This window comes from Staurois parvus, unplaced genomic scaffold (genome assembly GCF_062004578.1).
Source record: "Staurois parvus isolate SC_StPar_1 unplaced genomic scaffold, SC_StPar_1.0 ptg000530l, whole genome shotgun sequence".
Lineage (NCBI taxonomy): Eukaryota > Metazoa > Chordata > Amphibia > Anura > Ranidae > Staurois > Staurois parvus.
The window spans coordinates 3244549-3264707 of record NW_028318326.1 but is presented as its reverse complement, the minus strand read 5'-3'; the positions used below and the strand labels follow the sequence as shown (position 1 = coordinate 3264707).

The 20159-nt window shown below is 39.4% G+C and overlaps 1 protein-coding gene across 1 annotated transcript in view; it reads right to left on the bottom strand.

The window, feature by feature from the left end:
- Nucleotides 1-1756: 1756 nt before the first annotated feature.
- PDE11A (phosphodiesterase 11A) overlaps nt 1757-20159 on the bottom strand; it is a 717642-nt gene continuing 699239 nt past the window's right edge. The window contains exon 20 of the mRNA XM_089690441.1: nt 1757-6904. Within this exon, the coding sequence (XP_089546567.1) occupies nt 6731-6904 (174 nt within the window). The 3' untranslated portion in view covers nt 1757-6730. The remainder of the gene's footprint in view (nt 6905-20159) is intronic.

The window sequence follows — 20159 nt, the reverse complement described above, 5'->3', positions numbered from 1 at the left end:
CCCTGCCTGCATTTTGTCTGTTCTTTCTGCCTGGAAACTGAGAAATGTCCATGGCGTCCAAAAAGTGTCCCTTTAGGTCAAAAGCGGTTTTAGATCAGCTAGGAGAACAGCAATAGTAAATCAGAACTACTTACAGAATTGAGTGATAATAATTCGTGGGGGAAATTCGTCATCAGAAACTGAAAACGATTTTGCGACTGAGCTCAGCAATGTGCGAACTTAGCGCTCTGTTTCACATTTCAGTGTTTTTGGTTTGATTATATTATTGAATTAAATTTTTTATTATTTTTATATTATTTTTATGATTATTTATTAAATTATAATTTATGATTTTGTGTTTCAAATTTTATCATACCCGGGATGTTTACTAGACTCTTGTTCGGACAGATTTCAGTGAGTTTTTCCTAAAAATTACAGCCTACAATAAAAAAAAAACATATTTCCATGCAAAAAAATGGTACCGCTTTCAGCACCAAAAATCTGAAATAATCATACCGCCAGGGAGGTTAAAGGGGGATATGATCTCCATGTATAAATACATCAGTGGTTCATATAGTGAATTCGGTGTAGAGCTATTCACCCTGAGATCATCACAGAGGACATGTGGGCACTCTTTACGTCTGGAAGAAAATACATTTAATCTCCAAATACGGAAAGGTTTCTTCACAGTAAGAGCTGTGAAAATGTTGAATAGACTCCTTCAAGAGTTGGTTCTGGCCAGCTCAGTGGATTGCTTTAAAAAAAAAGACCTGTACTCTTTCCTAGATACATATAATATAACTGGTTACTAACATTTATAGGTAAAGTTGATCCAGAGAATATCTGATTGCCTCTCGGGGGATCAGGAAGGAGTTTTTTCCCCTGCAGGAACAAATTTGATCATGCTTTGCTGGGTTTTTATTCCTTCCTCTGGATCAATTGTGGGTATAGGATTATAACTTCTTTTTTTTTTTCTTTGGTTGAACTGGATGGACTTTTGTCTTTTTTCAACCAGACTAACTATGTAACTATATATGTCTAAATATGACAAGGTGGGCTGGGGTAGACTGGATTTTTTTTTCACAGTACAATATTTTAAATTGTATTCTTTGGGCTGACATTGAAAAAATAGCATTAAATAATAGCATTGAGACCTTTCTGTTTCCACCCTAAAGTGGAAACAAACATTATACATGGCAGTGCTGATAATGAAATTGCATATTTCATATTTCCGTATTAGTTGGCTCACAATATCTAATAATAAATTCCAAGCCTTGGTAAGGGGCCATACAAGGGCAAAGTCTGGTTACTTTAGCTGACCCATACCAAAGGAATATCACTACAAACTGACCAGGTCCTTAAAAGGTAATTTTGCTTGCAAAGGGAGTTGGCTGGGGGTTGACCATTCCTTACACACAAATCCTATAAACTACAGTTATAACTTGGAACATTCAGTCTCATATCAGAGCTTGGTATCAGGCATGCATCTGTGATCACCTGTGCCACACTACGCAAGCAGGCGGGACTTCGTGGCCGAAATAGCATCTTTAATTAAGTATTCTTGTTATAATTTCTAATGTTATAGTCATCTGTATCTTACTTTTATTAAATGTTATATTTATAAGTATTTGTGTGATTTCTCTTTGCACATATATAACCCCAAAAAACATAAACTATCACGTTACCGTGATAAAATAAGTGCATTTTAGGGGCATTGCGTTTTAATCTGAAACTTCAATACAGATTGACCGTGAATACAAACATGAACAAAACAAAATACAGTCATTTTTTTATTTCTATGAGAAAAGTAACAAATAAAAACAGAGCCATAAATGCCATTACCAAAAAACATGCTATTTAAAAACAAGACTGAGTTTAACAAATTACAACTTAACAGGCATGGTGTTGTATAACCTACAAAAAAAGAAAAAAAAAAAAAGGATACAAATATTGTGGCACAACACTAGCCATAGATTTGAGTATACCTAATGGAAAGTGAGGCATGGGATAGAAAGTGCATTTTATTTAGATATGTGCTGTGTAGATGTATATGTGAAGTAGGAATACACACACCTGAATAATCATAATCAAAGTGTACAACAATATAACTACAGAACTAGAAGTTGCAATGTCCGACATGCAAATTAGAACGTACATTCAAAATAGAAGGGTCATAAACCAAATAAACCTCCAAAGAATAAACGTTTCAAGCTGCATTCACATGTTCAGAGTACTGTTAATTCAGAGTGCAACACTGGCATTGGCTTTGATCCTGGAGTTGCCAAAAAAGCACGGCCTTTAATAATAGTGCAAAGAGCAATGATGTGCCGCTGCTCATGGCAACCAAAAACATTTTCTCCTACAGCAGTTTATTGTAGTGAGACCAATGATACACAAATTCTGGTGCTTCCCCGTGGAATGCTCTTTGTCTGCTTGTCTAAAGACCAAAATGTTTTGGGCATCCAGGAATTATTCTAATGCCCATTTCTTTATGTCTTGGGTGAATGGTAAATGACAACCGAAAATGTATCACCAATGAAACCAAAAGATTTGCTGCTTTGTGGTTACCTAAAGCATGTGTAGATTAACAGGAGCCGCTTTGTGTAGGCAATATTTAGCAGAATGCATCCTATTCATCTGTTACCTATCAGTAACCACACATGACCTTTGGTTCCTTTTAAACAGACAGGCCTCATCTGCCATATGGCTGTTACAACATACAAAATGGCTGCATGGCTGCACCACATGAAGATGTCGGGATCATATTAGAGGGGTCTAGGTGAAAAGCAAAGTCTGAAGAACAAATTCAAAGTGATTCATACTACAACACTAGTGCTCGTGATCTATATAAACTACTAGTAGGCACTGCCGGCTGCAGTCTTTTCTAACTACTACAAGTGGCTTTGTTAAGAATACTTGAATACAGGTCTGTATAAAAATAATTAATTCAGGCCATAAGCAGGGACAGATTTCTAATGGTACAAAATGGCAGACGTAAGTTCCTTCTTATATAGTCTCATGTGTACCTGAGCTGAGAGTAAAACATAGCAAGCACTTCTAATGTTTCTATGGATTTGTTACTTCTATCTTAACCATTGTCCTGTGAGTGCATTTTAATGGGAAAAGGTTAGCTGATGTACTGGGCAAACTATCACAAGGCATTATCATATATTCATAAAGATATTCTTTTGTACTCCCTCTATAATACTTCTGTGATTTTTACAGTTTTCACAAGGTATTTTAATTTGTCGCGTATATAACTGTAAATATTATTAACACTTTCAAAATTAAAATGTAATTAACGGTCTTTAAAGTTACATTTATAAGATACAAACAGAGAGATAAAACAAAACAGGAACAATCAGTGTTGTGCATAAAAACAGGCTTTGCTATGAACAAAGCTCATCACGCAAGTCTTTAAAACAAACATTTGCCTTTGGAGTGATAAGTTATTGGAAACATGAATATTGGTTTTCTGTGTCAAACCTTTAGACCAGTTGTGTGCATATAGTAGTTGCCATATGTAGATATATTCCTTGCAACATCAAGTGGAAGTAACAGTTGTGTGGAAGATGACTGGAAACAGAAGACTGTATCATACAATTTCCTAATGCTATAAGGAATTAACAGTGTGCAGCGTATCAAAATATATACATAATATGTACAGATGGAATCTAAAGAACCAAAGGACATGTCACACGAAAAAGAAAGAAAAGGGTTAAATATTAGTTAGTAACAACCTCAATTAAATAATAGAAGGCTCTGTACTGGGACTATTTGCTAAGGTGGAAAAGTTGTTTCTTGCACTCTGTAGAGTGCTTGCCAGACACAACAACTTAGTGGTGGTAGGGTAGTTAGAGTATAAAACCCACAGGCATAGTCAGCACATACAAGCCGTACATGTAGTCCTGGGTGCACTGGAAGAATTGCCTACTGTTAATCTAACCATAACTGACATATGTACATGAATCACTTATGACCACATCAACAACAGGAAACTCCTCCTATACACACACAACTGGTGGCACTGTTTGTCCATGAGAGTAAAGTGAAAATCCACCCAATGCTTTCTTTTTTTTTGGTTTTGAATAGGAAAGGGCAGGTTTGACCCCCCACTAGGTCTGTATTGCTGTCTATGTTCTCTCTTTCTTCATCTCTGGCAAGACTCTGCTATAATTATTATATTTTATAACTTGTTGTGGTGCCAATAAAGTCCATGTACTGGGGTCCACGTTTTTTCTCCATTCATTAAATCTAATTGGAGATTTAGCACTTTTCTACTCTTCTTCAGGTAAGGTGTATCTGCCTTTCCACCCAGCATTGTCTCGTTCCATTTATTTCCTGATTCCTCTCACTTCAGCACATTTTCCATATACACATGGAGATGGTGGTGGTACCATAATGCTGTTGTCACTGTTCCCCCAGTGCATTCTTTTCAGCACTATGTGAAATGTTCTTCAGAAAGAAGAAGCAGGCATATCATTCACAGCTGAGTTCAGGCTGTCCCTGCCAAAACAATGGTGGGGGAAGAATGGATTCCCCCGGTGGAATGATATCAAGCACTAAAGGCTAAGTAATAGCTGAATTGCTACCAGGTAGTGTTTCATTTTAAAGTCTCACCCTTTCACTAGGGAATTTTCTGTATATATGAATTTTTTCATTAGAGGAAAAAGCAAACAGATACGCTGTATCAGTTATCTTCTTGCTGATTTTAAACATGGATTTTGAACTTGGCACATGAAAACAAAAGCTTGGATCTCACAGTCATTCCGGAGGTAGGGGATGTCTTAAGCTGTCTATGCAGTGATCAGTTTTTTTGATCAGCCAGAGGGCTGATCAAGAAAAATGGAAAGGATTCCTCTTTCCACACAAGTGAGGTGGCTGGGGGATGCTCCCTACTGTGTTTTTGTATTCAGACAGTGGGCTAATTGGATGCAGAGCTGATCAAACAAAAACTTTCCAACAAGTCAGTTCATGTGATCTCCATCATTAGATCAACTTCTTACAAACAGGAACGGCTATAGATGGATCAAAATTTGGTTGGTTCCTGCTGAACCAGCCACATTTCGATCCATCTATGGCCAGATTCTCTTCCAGTAAGGAACCAAACCATGCACCTGCTTCACCAAAACAAAACAATGAGCTTTGGGCAGAGTTCTCCTTTAGGGACCAAACAAGGGTTTTCTGAGTACTGAGCAGGTGGATTCTAAACCAAGTGCCCCTTTCCATGTGCAAAGCATATAGCATACTGGCTATGAAAGATAAAATGACTATGCCATTGGGTATGGTTTTTTCAGGTGAAACAATTTTTCAGATCAAATTAGTTGAGAACTGTTGTGTGTCCTTCAGGAACCTAGCTCAGTTCTGGGATGTGTCAAGTGCTTTTGTGCTGTTTGCACCCTTGGTATCTTTTGTAACCCTATATTGTAAATTACACAATTTTACAGATTCTTTGGGGATTCAGGACTATGCAAGGCAGCAGTTTAAACTACCAAAATTATTATTACCTTTAGTAGTAAAATATTTATAAAAATAATTTTAGGTTGCCTCTTAACATTACAAGGAAGATTAACATATTTGTGCTTTACTGTTGAATGGAAGTGATGTTGTTTGCATATCTGCAATGGGTCACCTGCTTGTGTTAGCAGCAGTCACCTCTGGATGTAGCTATTAAAATGATCAATGCCTTAGGAGAGGAAGATGACCCATAGGTTATACACAGTAGATCTAACTACATTTGACCGTGTTGACCTGTCATGCTTAAGGTTTGGTGTTTTCACCAATCATACATCAATGTGATGCCTGACCTACTATTGACAGGGCAATATTAATTCAGAAGCACAAAGTGTACAAGAAGAAGAAAAAAAAACAGCTAACGAGAAAAAGGAGGTAGTCAAAGTTTTTAGTATGAAGTACTCTGACCCATTATCATTGATTTTTACCTGACAAATAACAGTCGCATGTCAGTGTGGTCTTCTATAGAACAAGATCAAAACACAAGGAGACAATTAAACAATATAATACAATGGGTTCAAATCGATGGTGTGGATTTGCATTCAAAAAAAAAAAAAAAACACAACAAACTAAAACACAAAAGGTGCACAAAATAAAACAGCAACAACAATGTAGTCAATCTATTTAAAATAATATAGAATTTCTCTGCATAGTTTGTTTTTCTTTCTTTGGGCAATCTGGAAATAAGCTGCCATTGGAGATTTCCATTCATTTACAAGGTGGAAAAAATAAAAATGCAGTGAATATACATTAAGCATGTAAAATATTGGTAGTGCGAAAACTATCACATCAGGCAGGCACAATTTCCTTTGTGTATGTACATGAGAAAATGCAAACACTAATAAAAAATCTGCGTTATTTATTTTCTTAGCACTAGTTTAGTAATGGACGTTTATACTGTGCATTGAAGTCACTGTGCTGCATGGACTAAGCGAATGTTTTAGTTCAGTGTTTTATCCACCGTGCAGCAACAGTTAAAGAGTTTGCAAAGCTTAAATGAGTGCCATATTTCCTCTTTTACAGGAAGCCTTCCTACCGGCTCCTCCACAGAACTTCATTGACACCAAATTTCCATCTCTCTTTAGCTTCAGTCTTCTGAGCTTCCAGGCAAAAGCCAAGCCATGACCATTATCTCCTCACCAATAAAAGCATGGCTGCGGTAACTTAATTAAACAGCTAAGCTCATGACAGCCTTTTTTTAATAACTTTCACGCGTGGCAGCGGATCACTTGCAAGCTTAAGTCTTCGGCAGACACTCTGTAGGTGGTTGGGGTGAGGAAGCTGGTGTGGGGAAGGAGGCATTGCTTTCCTGGGATGGCAGTCTTTTTTGGTGCAGCTCGTCCCATTTGGCACGGTTTACAGTCACCGAGTCCAGCATTGGCTTAAGTTTCTCATTAATTTTCACCAGAGACTACAAGATAAAAGAGATAAAAGGGTCAACAAAATGAACAAGCTGTTCTGCTAACATTACGTGGCATTACTTTGCTTTACAGCAGTGTATTGCAGGTTTGATTATAACAGTCTGCTAACAAACATGCAGGCAATGCTGGGCTTTCTGGTAAAGGCCAGTATGCTTGACAAACAAGTGTAATGGATGCACTCTGTAGGCTTACTTCCCTAACTCATTTCAGTGTTGTTTATCTCATTAAAATGTACTCCTCAATATATAGCTTTTGTGAGGAATGGACAATGGGCATTTAACTGTTTAAAGCCTTATTTACTCAGTTAATCTCAGAGAGGGTTATTTTTTCAACACTTCAAATTGCATCCTCAAAAGATAACTCATTGGAACTCCCCAACCTAAAGCTAGTGCCTATTTTCAGCAGTGTGTAGTTAATTCAGCTGAGCCAGGAAGTAATGCCTTCAGTAATACATTTTTAGACTTAAAAAGCAACCATCCATTAATTTGTAAATTAAGAATTTAGTAAATTTATTTAAAAATAAAGAATATAAATTTGTAAACATAAAAATACAATTTATCATCTGCCGTTTAGTATTATAGTGGTTCCTGTATTGGCCAGGGTCAACTACACACCATGACGGTCTTCATCTGCTCATTCGTGGGCAGATGAAGACCCTTGCCCGCATCCTTGCCTGTTCTCCCTGCTGGGCGATACTGTCAACCTGTATGGAGGTCTCTTTTTGGTTAAAATTTATTCTGGAACTTAGTCTATACAGTGTTATACGATCTTCTTTGTGGTTGAGCACTTTGATGTAGTTCCTTATATATGCATAAGGACTCTGTCTGGGTTCTTGAATGAACCCTTTCTTTCCCATAACACTCATTTTGATGTTCTCTTGTTATTGTCCCCAATGTATACACCTTGACTGTGTAGACAATCCACTTTGATGCATAATTTGGTAATCCTGTACTGTTCTATTGCCATTTGAAAACTCAATAAAAAGATTGAAACAGAAAAATCAAATGTATCAAAAAAACCTCATACTTAAGCTATGAACATGTAGCACATCTATACATTCTGTTAAGGACGTCTGTGTCTGGGACAACATGATAATTGACTGAGCACATTTCTTTTAACTGTCCTGTAAAAACTAAGAAGTATGTGTACAAGAACCCATTCCAGTCTTGCCTCTTTTCCTATAAATAACATTTCTCTAGAACATATCCTTTATATTTTTTCTTTGATTCCCTGAAATCTTAAATCCACAATTGATTTTTTTTTTATATAAAAGTAGGTACAGATACCAAAGTGAGTGCTGAAATATTCGCAAAGCATAGAAAAATGTACCCATTTATTTTCCCAGATGGAATTTTTATTGTTCATTCAATAACATATTACAGCCTAATTAATGGTGGAGTAATGACTTGATAAATTGTCATTAAATACCAGCACAGCGTAAAGCTGATGTTCGCCAAAATCACTAAAATGTTGCACTGTACAGATGCTACAAGTATCCACGTAGCTGTTTAAGACAGAATGACAAGCATCATTTACACTGACAAGCTGCATCTATATTTAGCTAGAGCTAGACTAATCTGTTGGTAAAGGAGGACATATGAACCTACGTACACAAGAACGCAGGCCATTAGTCATGAGACATAAACAGGATTGGTTAATAACCCTATACACAGCAAAAGAAATGTTGGTCAATAGCCAATGGCAACCAGACAGGATTCGTCTTTTAGTGCCACAAAATAGGTATGTATTTTACAAGAAATTAACACAGATAGGTTGCTATAGGTTAAAGTATGTGAATAATCCTTTCAATAAGTTATTTAATAAGCACCCATGTAAAAGTAATGAGTAGACATTGCCAATAAGAACACGTTAGGTGTTTACACTCATTACATAAAATCCAACTCTGAGTTCCCCCCATAGGGCTCCCTCTTGAATCCCCATTGTGTCAATCTCTTTTTTTTTTTCATACTTTTTTCCAGAAGTCTTCCTCTTTAGATCTTCACCTAGAGATGGATGGCTCTCAGTGTTGCAAAGAGCTGCCCAGATGTGATGAGGTCATTGCTGCTGCATTGTATGAACAGGGGCAGACTGACCATTGGGGAACTAAGGGCGCTGCCCGAGGGCCCAGGGTCAGTAGGGGGCACCATGAGATGTCCCTGGAACCTTTCATAGGCTTTTTTGGGTGTGGTTTGAGTGTAGACGAGGATATAGGGGCCCCATGATCCCCTATTGCCCGGGGGCCCCATGAGTTGTCAGTCCACCCCTGTGTATGAAAGTGCATGACACCATGATGATGCCTCTCAGAGGAGTACATCATCACATACCTGATGAAGGGGTCCTGCCTGCACTTATATTGCTGTGATGGGATCATTTTAATAAACGATTTAGACATTACCTTGAAGATGCATGGTGTTCTGGCAAAATATGATTTTGCACGGGGGGCATGTCAATGATGTCCTGCTCCCACTGCTTTGGGTTGAATGACTCTCAGTAAATGAAAGTGCAGCGCTAACTTAAAACAATGATTACACATATGATAGATCCCATATGAATGTGGATCGGCAAAAAGACGGCGTCAGTTCATCAGATGTGCTAAATACGTATACAGTCTCCAACACTTGAGGAGCCAGGGATAGTAGATATCAGAAATGATAAAGAAAAGCCAAGTAATGCACTAACCAGATAGCGCAAGTTAAAGCGCATGGGACATTTAAGACCTGTCCCTGGTACTCAGCCACTGTATCACTGGAGCAAGGCGGTGTCATCTATAGGGTGACCACTAGATGTCATCTGTCCGGATGGAAGCTGTGTCCAGCCACTGTGTTGATGGATCAGGTGGGTGTCATCTATAGGGTGACCACTAGATGTCATCGGTTCCAGGAGAAGCTGTATCACGGATCCAGGGATGTCACTGCAGATGTGTTCTTGTTAGGCACAGTCCCAGGACCTTCTGGATTTACAGGCTCCCCAGAAATAAAGAGCCCGTGGAAAAAAGGCCTCAAATAGTGTGATAACGTTTATTTAAAAATGAACAATCAGAAAAGAACTTACTAGCAAAGGTACAGCTGCTTATAAACGGCCAGACCGGAGGTACATGTACATAAGATAAACATAGCTTGGCACTTCCCTCAGGGAAGTGCCAAGCTATGTTTATCTTATGTACATGTACCTCCGGTCTGGCCGTTTATAAGCAGCTGTACCTTTGCTAGTAAGTTCTTTTCTGATTGTTCATTTTTAAATAAACGTTATCACACTATTTGAGGCCTTTTTTCCACGGGCTCTTTATTTCTGGGGAGCCTGTAAATCCAGAAGGTCCTGGGACTGTGCCTAACAAGAACACATCTGCAGTGACATCCCTGGATCCGTGATACAGCTTCTCCTGGAACCGATGACATCTAGTGGTCACCCTATAGATGACACCCACCTGATCCATCAACACAGTGGCTGGACACAGCTTCCATCCGGACAGATGACATCTAGTGGTCACCCTATAGATGACACCGCCTTGCTCCAGTGATACAGTGGCTGAGTACCAGGGACAGGTCTTAAATGTCCCATGCGCTTTAACTTGCGCTATCTGGTTAGTGCATTACTTGGCTTTTCTTTATCATTTCTGATATCTACTATCCCTGGCTCCTCAAGTGTTGGAGACTGTATACGTATTTAGCACATCTGATGAACTGACGCCGTCTTTTTGCCAATCCACATTCATATGGGATCTATCATATGTGTAATCATTGTTTTAAGTTAGCGCTGCACTTTCATATTTTACCATTTACTCTGGAGATTCACGAGGTGCCTTTTAGTGCCAGCAGCTACCCTATCTACATCCACATACTGCGCTCGATTTTATATATATATTTTATATATAAGTTTATTGACTCTCAGTAAATGACTGAGGACATCTAGCAGGGAAAAGGAATTACAAGGCAGACAGTGCCAGATAAGAGGGCAATACTTCAGATATGTTTTATTATTATACCTATGCCATTCAGTAATAAAAAAAAATGAGTGTAGAGATGGGCTATACGTTACATGCACTACAATTAGCAAAACAGCCTATTGCACTTTCTGCTTCCATCTATTCAGTCAACTTTCATTATTTAATGGAAATAACAATAAAGATGTGCAATAGACCACATCATCAGATGCCACTTGAAATAAGTTGCAGATGTGGTGTGTTGATGGAAACCACACTATCGATGCATCAAGAAGGACATTTTTCTATGCATTTCACCTGCAATGCACCAAACTAATATACTTATAGAGTTGTTCACTTGAAAGCTAGGTTTACCTGTGATCTAGGATCATGTGGAAGAAGAAATCTTTTGAGATGACCCACAGGATACCTTATGTCAGGGGCAGACTGACCATTCAAGTACTCGGGCACTGCCCGAGGGCCTGGGGTCAGTAGGGGGCCCCATGAAATGCCCCTGGTACTTTTTATAGGCTTTTTTGGGTGTGTTTTGAGTGTGGGCAAGGACACAGGGGCCCCATGATCCCCTATTGCCCGGGGGCCCCATGAGTTGTCAGTCCACCCCTGCCTTATATGTAAACTAGTTCTAGGCAATCTCAGTATACAATATACTGACAGAAGAAGCTGTTATTTTATATTGTTTCAATCATATAGATTTGGCATTGCACCAGTATAGACACCAGAGGGCTGCTACTACAGTTCTCATTCAAAGGTAGGCATATAATTCAATTACTGAAACTTGAAACACAGTTACTAGAACCTGACATTGGTTTGCAAAAAGCTAATCCCAACTCAAGTCCACACATAAAAATGTCATTCAGATATATTCTGCAATAGTCAAAAAGAATATGTTACTTTGTGTTCATCAACTGCCTTTGTAAATCCTGGTGTTGCTGTATAAAACTAGCAGAAGCTTCGTCACTGTGCTGCCCAAAGCCTGCACAGAGATCAGCTCTTTAGGAGGGACCCAGCAGGCTCCACCCACTACAGACTGCCTGCAGTAATTACCGGAGGGGCCGATACAAGACCAGTCACCCTACATAAGAAGCGAGAGCAGCATTAACCATGCTTTATTACAGCTCCTGTACATAGGGAAAGCTCCACACTGGATTACTGCACAGATCTGAAAGAAATACACAAAGCACACCAAGAATTAAAGCAGAACTCTGAGCATTTTATTTTTCTCATGCAGTGGGACTGTGCCCGAACTGCATGGGTTAACTGCTCGATTTTTTAGGAGTGAACACAGAGCCTATACTACTCACCTGATCCATTGATCCTCTGGAAAACCGTACCCCCCCCCCGCCCCCATGGCAAGCGGTGGACTGTTCCTGCCTTTGTCACGTCTAGAGCCAGTCTATGGGCATAATAATGTCAGGAACAGTCCACTGCACTAGACTACAAGGGTGGAGGGCAGGAGTGGCCCAGAGTTCAGCTTTAAGGAAGAATACACATGCCTTTTGTACCTCATTGGCTCCCACTGCTGTCAATCACAGCCAGTGGTTTGCTATGGGGGCACTTGGCAGGGGGAGGAACCAGGAGCTCCAACAGGGGACCACAATGGAGGAGGATTGGGGCTGTTCTGTGCAAAACCACTACACAGAGATGGTAATTATAATATGTTTGTTATTTAACCGGTTCCCGCCCAGCCAATAGCGCAAAAGGTGGCCAGCAAAACACCTCGTCCCTCCGGGGGACGCCATATGGCGTCCTTTCAGGCATGCGCAGTGCGCCTGCCCGCAGGGCCACTCTGCGGTGCGATCTGTCCCCGGCCGTGTACCTTGGATATGGCCGATGACAGATCTGTGTACTGGCCCCGTTTCCAGTACCATGTGACCTGCTGTGACCAATCACAGCAGGTCACATGACAGTTGTATACAATGGATGGCTTCCTTTCATGCAATCCATTGTATACAATTGTGTCTAGCTGTGAATATTCACAGCGATCACATGCACAAGCTGGGCCAATCACAGCCCAGCTATGTCATGTAATTAGCCGTGGCCAAATCACAGCTAAGCACAAAAAAAAGCCCTGAATGAATCGATGTCATACAGGTAAATGCTTGCTTATGGCAAAGTAATTCTTTGCTATAAGAAAATTGTGTAAAAAAAAAAAATACTGATCACTCCCCCAAAGTAGTACAATGTTACTATGGTAACATTATACTACTTTGGTCATAGTGAAATATGAAAACAAATCTTAAAAAAGAGAAAAAATGTAATAAAAAATTAAAAATAATAAAAAATAAATTAAAAAAAAATTATCAATTTTTTTTTTTCATACTGTCACCAGTCAGTGTCCCTGATCACCACCATGCCAGTTTTATGATGACGCTGTACTACACTGGTGACAGTATTTAACCTCCTTGGCGGTATGATTCTTTCCGATTTTTGGTGCTGAAAGCGGTACCATTTTTTTGCATGGAAATATGTATTTTTTTTATTTTAGGCCTGTAATTCTTAGGAATAACTCACTGAAATCTGTCCGAACAAGAGTCTAGTAAACATCCCGGGTAGGATAAAATTTGAAACACGTAATCATAAATTATAATTTAATAAATAATCATAAAAAATAATAATATAATAATAATACATTTAATTCAATAATATAATCAAACCAAAAACACTGAAATGTGAAATATAGCGCCAAGTTAGCACATTGCTGAGCAAAGTCGCAAAATCGTTTTCAGTGTCTGATGACGATTTTCCCCCCAAATCATTGTCACTCAATTCTGCAAGTGGTTCTGATTTACTATCGCTGTTCTCCTAGCTGGTCTAAAACCGCTTTTGACCTAAAGGGACACTTTTTGGACGCCATAGACATTTCTCAGTTTCCAGGCAGAAAGAACAGACAAAATGCAGGCAGGGCGCAGGACAAAGCATTAGGGACAAGATGTATGTGAAATTGGTTGAGACAGCAATGTTTTACTATGTAAAATGTAAAAAAAAAAAAAAGACATTTTTTAAAATTTTTAAATTTCCCGCCGCCAGCGGCGCCCGTACGTCCCGACGTCACAGGGACAGGACACAGAAGCCGGATGCCGGCATCGGCCGGAGGAGATGGCCGGGGACGCTGCAGGGGACACATTGCGGGAGTGCAGGGTAAGGTAAGTGAAGAACAAATGCCGGAGCAGTGCCGCATGGTATTCCCGAGTGTAGCTCGGGGTTACCGTTTGTGGTACTGAAATGTTACCCCGAGCTACACTCGGGAATACCGCCAAGGAGGTTAAAAAAGAAACAGTGAAAATAATTTTTTTCATTTTTTTCATTTTCTGAAAAATTATGCCAAAAAAATTACAACTTCAAAAAACTCGCCATGCCTCTTATGAAGTATGTTGGACTGTCTACTTTGCAAAAAGTGGTCATTTGGGGGATATCTGTACTGTTCTGACATTCTTGTACCTCAAGAAATTAGATTGGCTGTCAGTACTTCAGGATTGATCAAGTTTCAGATATATCCCATAGTTTGTGAACTCTATAACTTTCCTACAGACTAAATAATAAATACTGATTTGGGTTATTTTCACCAGACATGTAGTAGAATACATCTTGGCCTAAATTTATGAAGAACAATTATTTATTTGCAAACTTATATAACAGAAACAAAGAAAACGTGTTTTTTTTTTTCAAATTTTCGGTCTTTTTTTTGCTAATTTAGCAAAAAATAAAACCCCAGCAGTGATTAAATACCACCAAAAGAAAGCTCTAGTTGTGTGAAGAAAATGATAAAATTTTAGTTTGGTTACAGTGTTGTATGACCGCGCAATTGTCATTCAAAGTGTGAGAGCGCTATTTCCTTTACAATCACCTTTAAAGTTGAACTTCAACACTTGCAATAACAGTTTTTTTTTTTTATGTAAATGTTTTACTTACAGTCAGGTCCATAAATATTGGGACATCGACACAATTCTAACATTTTTGGCTCTATACACCACCACAATGGATTTGAAATGAAACAAACAAGATGTGCTTTAACTGCAGACTGTCAGCTTTAATTTGAGGGTATTTACATCCAAATCAGGTGAACGGTGAAGGAATTACAACAGTTTGCATATGTGCCTCCCACTTGTTAAGGGACCAAAAGTAATGGGACAATTGGCTTCTCAGCTGTTCCATGGCCAGGTGTGTGTTATTCCCTCATTATCCCAATTACAATGAGCAGATAAAAGGTCCAGAGTTCATTTCAAGTGTGCTATTTGCATTTGGAATCTGTTGCTGTCAACTCTCAAGATGAGATCCAAAGAGCTGTCACTATCAGTGAAGCAAGCCATCATTAGGCTGAAAAAACAAAACAAACCCATCAGAGAGATAGCAAAAACATTAGGCATGGCCAAAACAACTGTTTGGAACATTCTTAAAAAGAAGGAACGCACCGGTGAGCTCAGCAACACCAAAAAACCTGGAAGACCACGGAAAACAACTGTGGTGGATGACCAAAGAATTCTTTCCCTGGTGAAGAAAACACCCTTCACAACAGTTGGCCAGATCAAGAACACTCTCCAGGAGGTAGGTGTATATGTGTCAAAGTCAACAATCAAGAGAAGACTTCACCAGAGTGAATACAGAGGGTTCACCACAAGATGGAAACCATTGGTGAGCCTCAAAAACAGGAAGGCCAGATTAGAGTTTGCCAAACGACATCTAAAAAAGCCTTCACAGTTCTGGAACAACATCCTATGGACAGATGAGACCAAGATCAACTTGTACCAGAGTGATGGGAAGAGAAGAGTATGGAGAAGGAAAGGAACTGCTCATGATCCTAAGCATACCACCTCATCAGTGAAGCATGGTGGTGGTAGTGTCATGGCGTGGGCATGTATGGCTGCCAATGGGACTGGTTCTCTTGCATTTATTGATGATGTGACTGCTGACAAAAGCAGCAGGATGAATTCTGAAGTGTTTCGGGCAATATTATCTGCTCATATTCAGCCAAATGCTTCACAACTCATTGGACCCCGCTTCACAGTTCAGATGGACAATGACCCAAAGCATACTGCAAAAGCAACCAAAGAGTTTTTTAAGGGAAAGAAGTGGAATGTTCTGCAATGGCCAAGTCAATCACCTGACCTGAATCCCATTGAGCATGCATTTCACTTGCTGAAGACAAAACTGAAGGGAAAATGCCCCAAGAACAAGCAGGAACTGAAGACTGTTGCAGTAGAGGCCTGGCAGAGCATCACCAGGGATGAAACCCAGCGTCTGGTGATGTCTATGCGTTCCACACTTCAGGCTGTAATTGACTGCAAAGGATTTGCAACCAATTATTATAAAGTGAAAGTTTGATTTATGATTATTATTCTGTCCCATTACTTTTGGTCCCTTGTCAAGTGGGAGGCACATATGCAAAGTGTTGTCATTCCTACACTGTTCACCTGATTTGGATGTAAATACCCTCAAATTAAAGCTGACAGTCTGCAGTTAAAGCACATCTTGTTTGTTTCATTTCAAATCCATTGTGGTGGAGTATAGAGCCAAAAATGTTAGAATTGTGTCGATGTCCCAATATTTATGGACCTGACTGTATATGGATAAAAGCTGACCATAGTAAGCACTCCTGTCAGTGTTAAATGGGTTGCCTCAACCTTTTAACTGCCACTTTTGCTAGACTGCTTGGGATATTAAAGTAAGTTGAAAGTAACAGATTTACTGGCAGGGGCGGACTGACAACTCATGGGGCCCCAGGGCAATAGGGGATCATGGGGCCCCTGTGTCCTTGCCCAAACTCAAAAAAGCCTATGAAAAAGGTACCAGGGGCATCTCATGGGACCCCCTACTGCCCCGGGCCCGCGGGCAGTGCCCGAATTTCCAAATGGTCAGTCCGCCTCTGTTTACTGGTCAAATCACCAGGTGGATATAAAGGATAAAATAGATTTAAAAAAAAGAAAACAAATGCAGCCATTACATCTATGGATTGGAAAGCTCCAATATAATCCATTTTTGATCCTGAGTATGCCACTTTAAAGCCCGATTTAAAATGTCAGCTGTTGTGTCAGGGACATAGAAATGTAATATGAAAGAAGATAAAGTACCATTTAAAGGTACTCTGTCACTAAAATACAAGTACCAAAAAAGTATTCTACAAAGAACATAGTTACGGTAATACTCATCTCTCGCAGATCTACATTGTATTGAAGAGATACACTATGCCACCTAAAGAAACTTAACGATCCAACACTTCTGGGTGGGATTCCTGGTCCCCCACTGTGCTCTTTGGCTTTGCCCGCGGTTTGTACATCACTACAGGACACAGTAGTGACACAGGGGACCAGGAATCTGAATCTCCTGGAAATGTTGGATGCTGAAGATTCCTTAGGCAGCATATCTCTTCAATACAGTGGAGATCACAGCAAGGGAGAGATGAGAGTATTAACTGTCTTCTTTGCAGGGGGTACATTTTTAGTATTCTTGATTTAGTGACAAAGTGCCTTTAAAATCAACTGTAAATATTGTGATTACCCGTATGTATTAAACAGAACTTTTATATTTTCTTTGGGTTGTGGTGGTGTGTTTTAATAATCTTCCTATTAAGGTTAAGTTTTCAGTTTGTAAACTTAGAAATAATACTTAATAGTTCAGATTGAAAGCTTTCATTTTTCAATACCTTTTAACTCCAATGAAAAAAGGTATATCACCTGTTTATCGGCTTAACAGGTTTTTTAAATCTACAAGCACAAATTAAAATGACCCCTCTTTTTGTACCTGAAATCTAATTAAAAACTCATTTGATTACTACCTCTCTAACTCTGCTGCACTTATTAAATTTCGGTAATCAATTTTCTTTTATGAAGCTTCTGGGAAATTATCTGAAAAGCAACACATTTTCCTCTTCCTTGGCATGTTCTTGATCATTTCGTGAATTACGTTTCTAGCACCTGCCTGGGATCTCAATTAATCCTGGAGTTTACTTCTAAAGCCATTTAGGTTTATTTGAGTTTGGTCCAATCACCTTTCTCCAATACCTCATCCTGAGCCCTTGGTTTTACATTCAATTTTGCTATTTGTTGAGTGGCACACACATTGATGTACCATTTGTCTTTTTAACGGCGTGCCTTATGTACTGTCATCGGATTGTGAGATTTTTACAGTACAAGTCGTCACATGATCCATTAGTAAAATCACAGCTTTATATATTTAAACATGACTTCAGAAGCCTGTCTTTGCTATTATCTGAATTTTGGCTGGTGATTTGAGACAAGTATTGCAGCAAACAATGAAAGTAAGAAAAAGATGACTGAAGTTTTAACAAAGAATGATTTAGCTGCAGTCATATATTATACTGTTAACTAATTACAGCCTGTATACATTTCATACGCTCCTTAAAGCTAAAGTTTAATCTGCCTACATTTAGCTTTTCTTGGTTGCTTCTTTCCCCTTAATCAAAATGTTTATGAAATAAAAAAAAAAAAAACATTGCCAATTTCATTACATACCTCATTTTAGTCCCAGTGATGTCATCACTGGGTCTCTGTGCCTCTCTATAACATGCAGACAGATTGTGGCTGGCAGGGGGGGGGGGGATTGGCAGGATGCTGAACATTGCTTCCTGAAAACCTCAAAGCACCGTCCCTCTGTATTCCTCTGAAGAGCTTTAGCCTAGATGCAAACAGTGTGCTGGCTCTCGGAGTTATACAAAGATCAACATACCTTGACAAGTTGATGTAAGTCTGGAGTATGGGACTATCTTAAAGCGGTATTAAACCAAAAAGCAAGCTTTTATTATATTGTAGCACACCATTTCTTAGATGTGATTGCGCCATATATTATTTTTTTTTTCTTTCTTGGTGATCCAGGCAATAAATCTTTTGTTTTTTGTAAGATGCAGTCTTGCAGATGTATCAGTTACACGGATGAGACAAACCATTCAACACAGACACATATGTTTACAATCATCAGCTTTTTTATGTATGCAAAACCTTTATTAAACAAGGAAAAAACTGTTTGCTGTAACTGCTTATGAAGTATTAACTGGAGTTTGACTTCAATTTGTTAGTGTATTTAAATCTGCTAGTACATCTAACATTCTCTCCCACCAGACAATGCTGCTGTCCAAAGGTGCCCCCTGCACTCCTTCATCCAGAGTGGAGGCACTCTAATACAGGAGGTGTGTTACTGGCCAGATCACCAGGGGAAAACAGAGAGAAAAAAGCCTAACAAATGAACACAAATGCAGCCACCACCTCTAGAGATTAGTAAGCTGCAATATATTACATTTTTGGTTTTGAGTTTATTATCATTTTAAAGGATAAGTTCACCTTTTAACAAAAAATATTAAATGCAGGTAAAAAAATGTGCATTTATAATTTTGTGTTTGTGGAGCCTCTAAAGCAGTGCACCAATGATCAGCAGATTGCTGGTACCGTGCAAGTCTCCCCCTGACCTGTCAGTATGTCTGCTTGCTTGTACATCCCGTATGAGCAACCAGATACTACTGACAGGAAGGCTCAATGATCTACCATGCCGCTCCACAACGCATTGAAAACTACAAGCCAACAGCTGCACAGGTTGCCTGGACTTGTAGTTTTCCCATTCACAGAATGCTGTGAATGAATGATGCAGCTGGGGGGGGGGGGGGGGTGGAGCCACATTTAAAAAAAATGTTGACAGCTAGCAGGGAGGAGAAGATCGGGGGGGGGGATGGGTGCGGGGGCCTGGTCAGATCGTAACATGTTACACCCTGAATATGAATAACATGTTATGAAAGGTGACCTGATTCTTTAAGCTGGCCACAGATGGACTGAGCCAATCTAATGATCAACTGCTCTTAAACAGAATTGTTGGTAAATTTAGTTTGATCAGTCCTGCAGCCAATCGGTTGCAACACTGATCAGTATATTCTGGAAGCAGAGAAGCCGCTCTGTATAATACAATAGCGCAGAGGGGAAGATTCCCCCAATCCACATCCAATTAATTGGTGTGGATGGGGGAATCCATTCAGTTTTTTCAATTGGCCTACTATCTGATGAAAAAAAATCAAGTCATGCAGTATTTGCATGTAGACTGCCCTAGGTAAAGACCGCATTTGATGCTGAGCCTCCATGATTGGAAGAGTTGAAATGCAATGAATGAAAGGGGCAGGCCAGGGAAAGTCAGGCTGGGGAGGAAAGTTGGATGATGATGGACATTCTCCAGCCAGAAAATAATCTGGCCTCCATCTGACTTGCTGCAGAACAGTAAGCTTTTTCAGTACAGGAGAGGGGCCTCTTCAACTGTGTAAGATAAAGCTGATGTTCAACTGTAAATCTTTATAATGAAAAATATATATTTTTTCA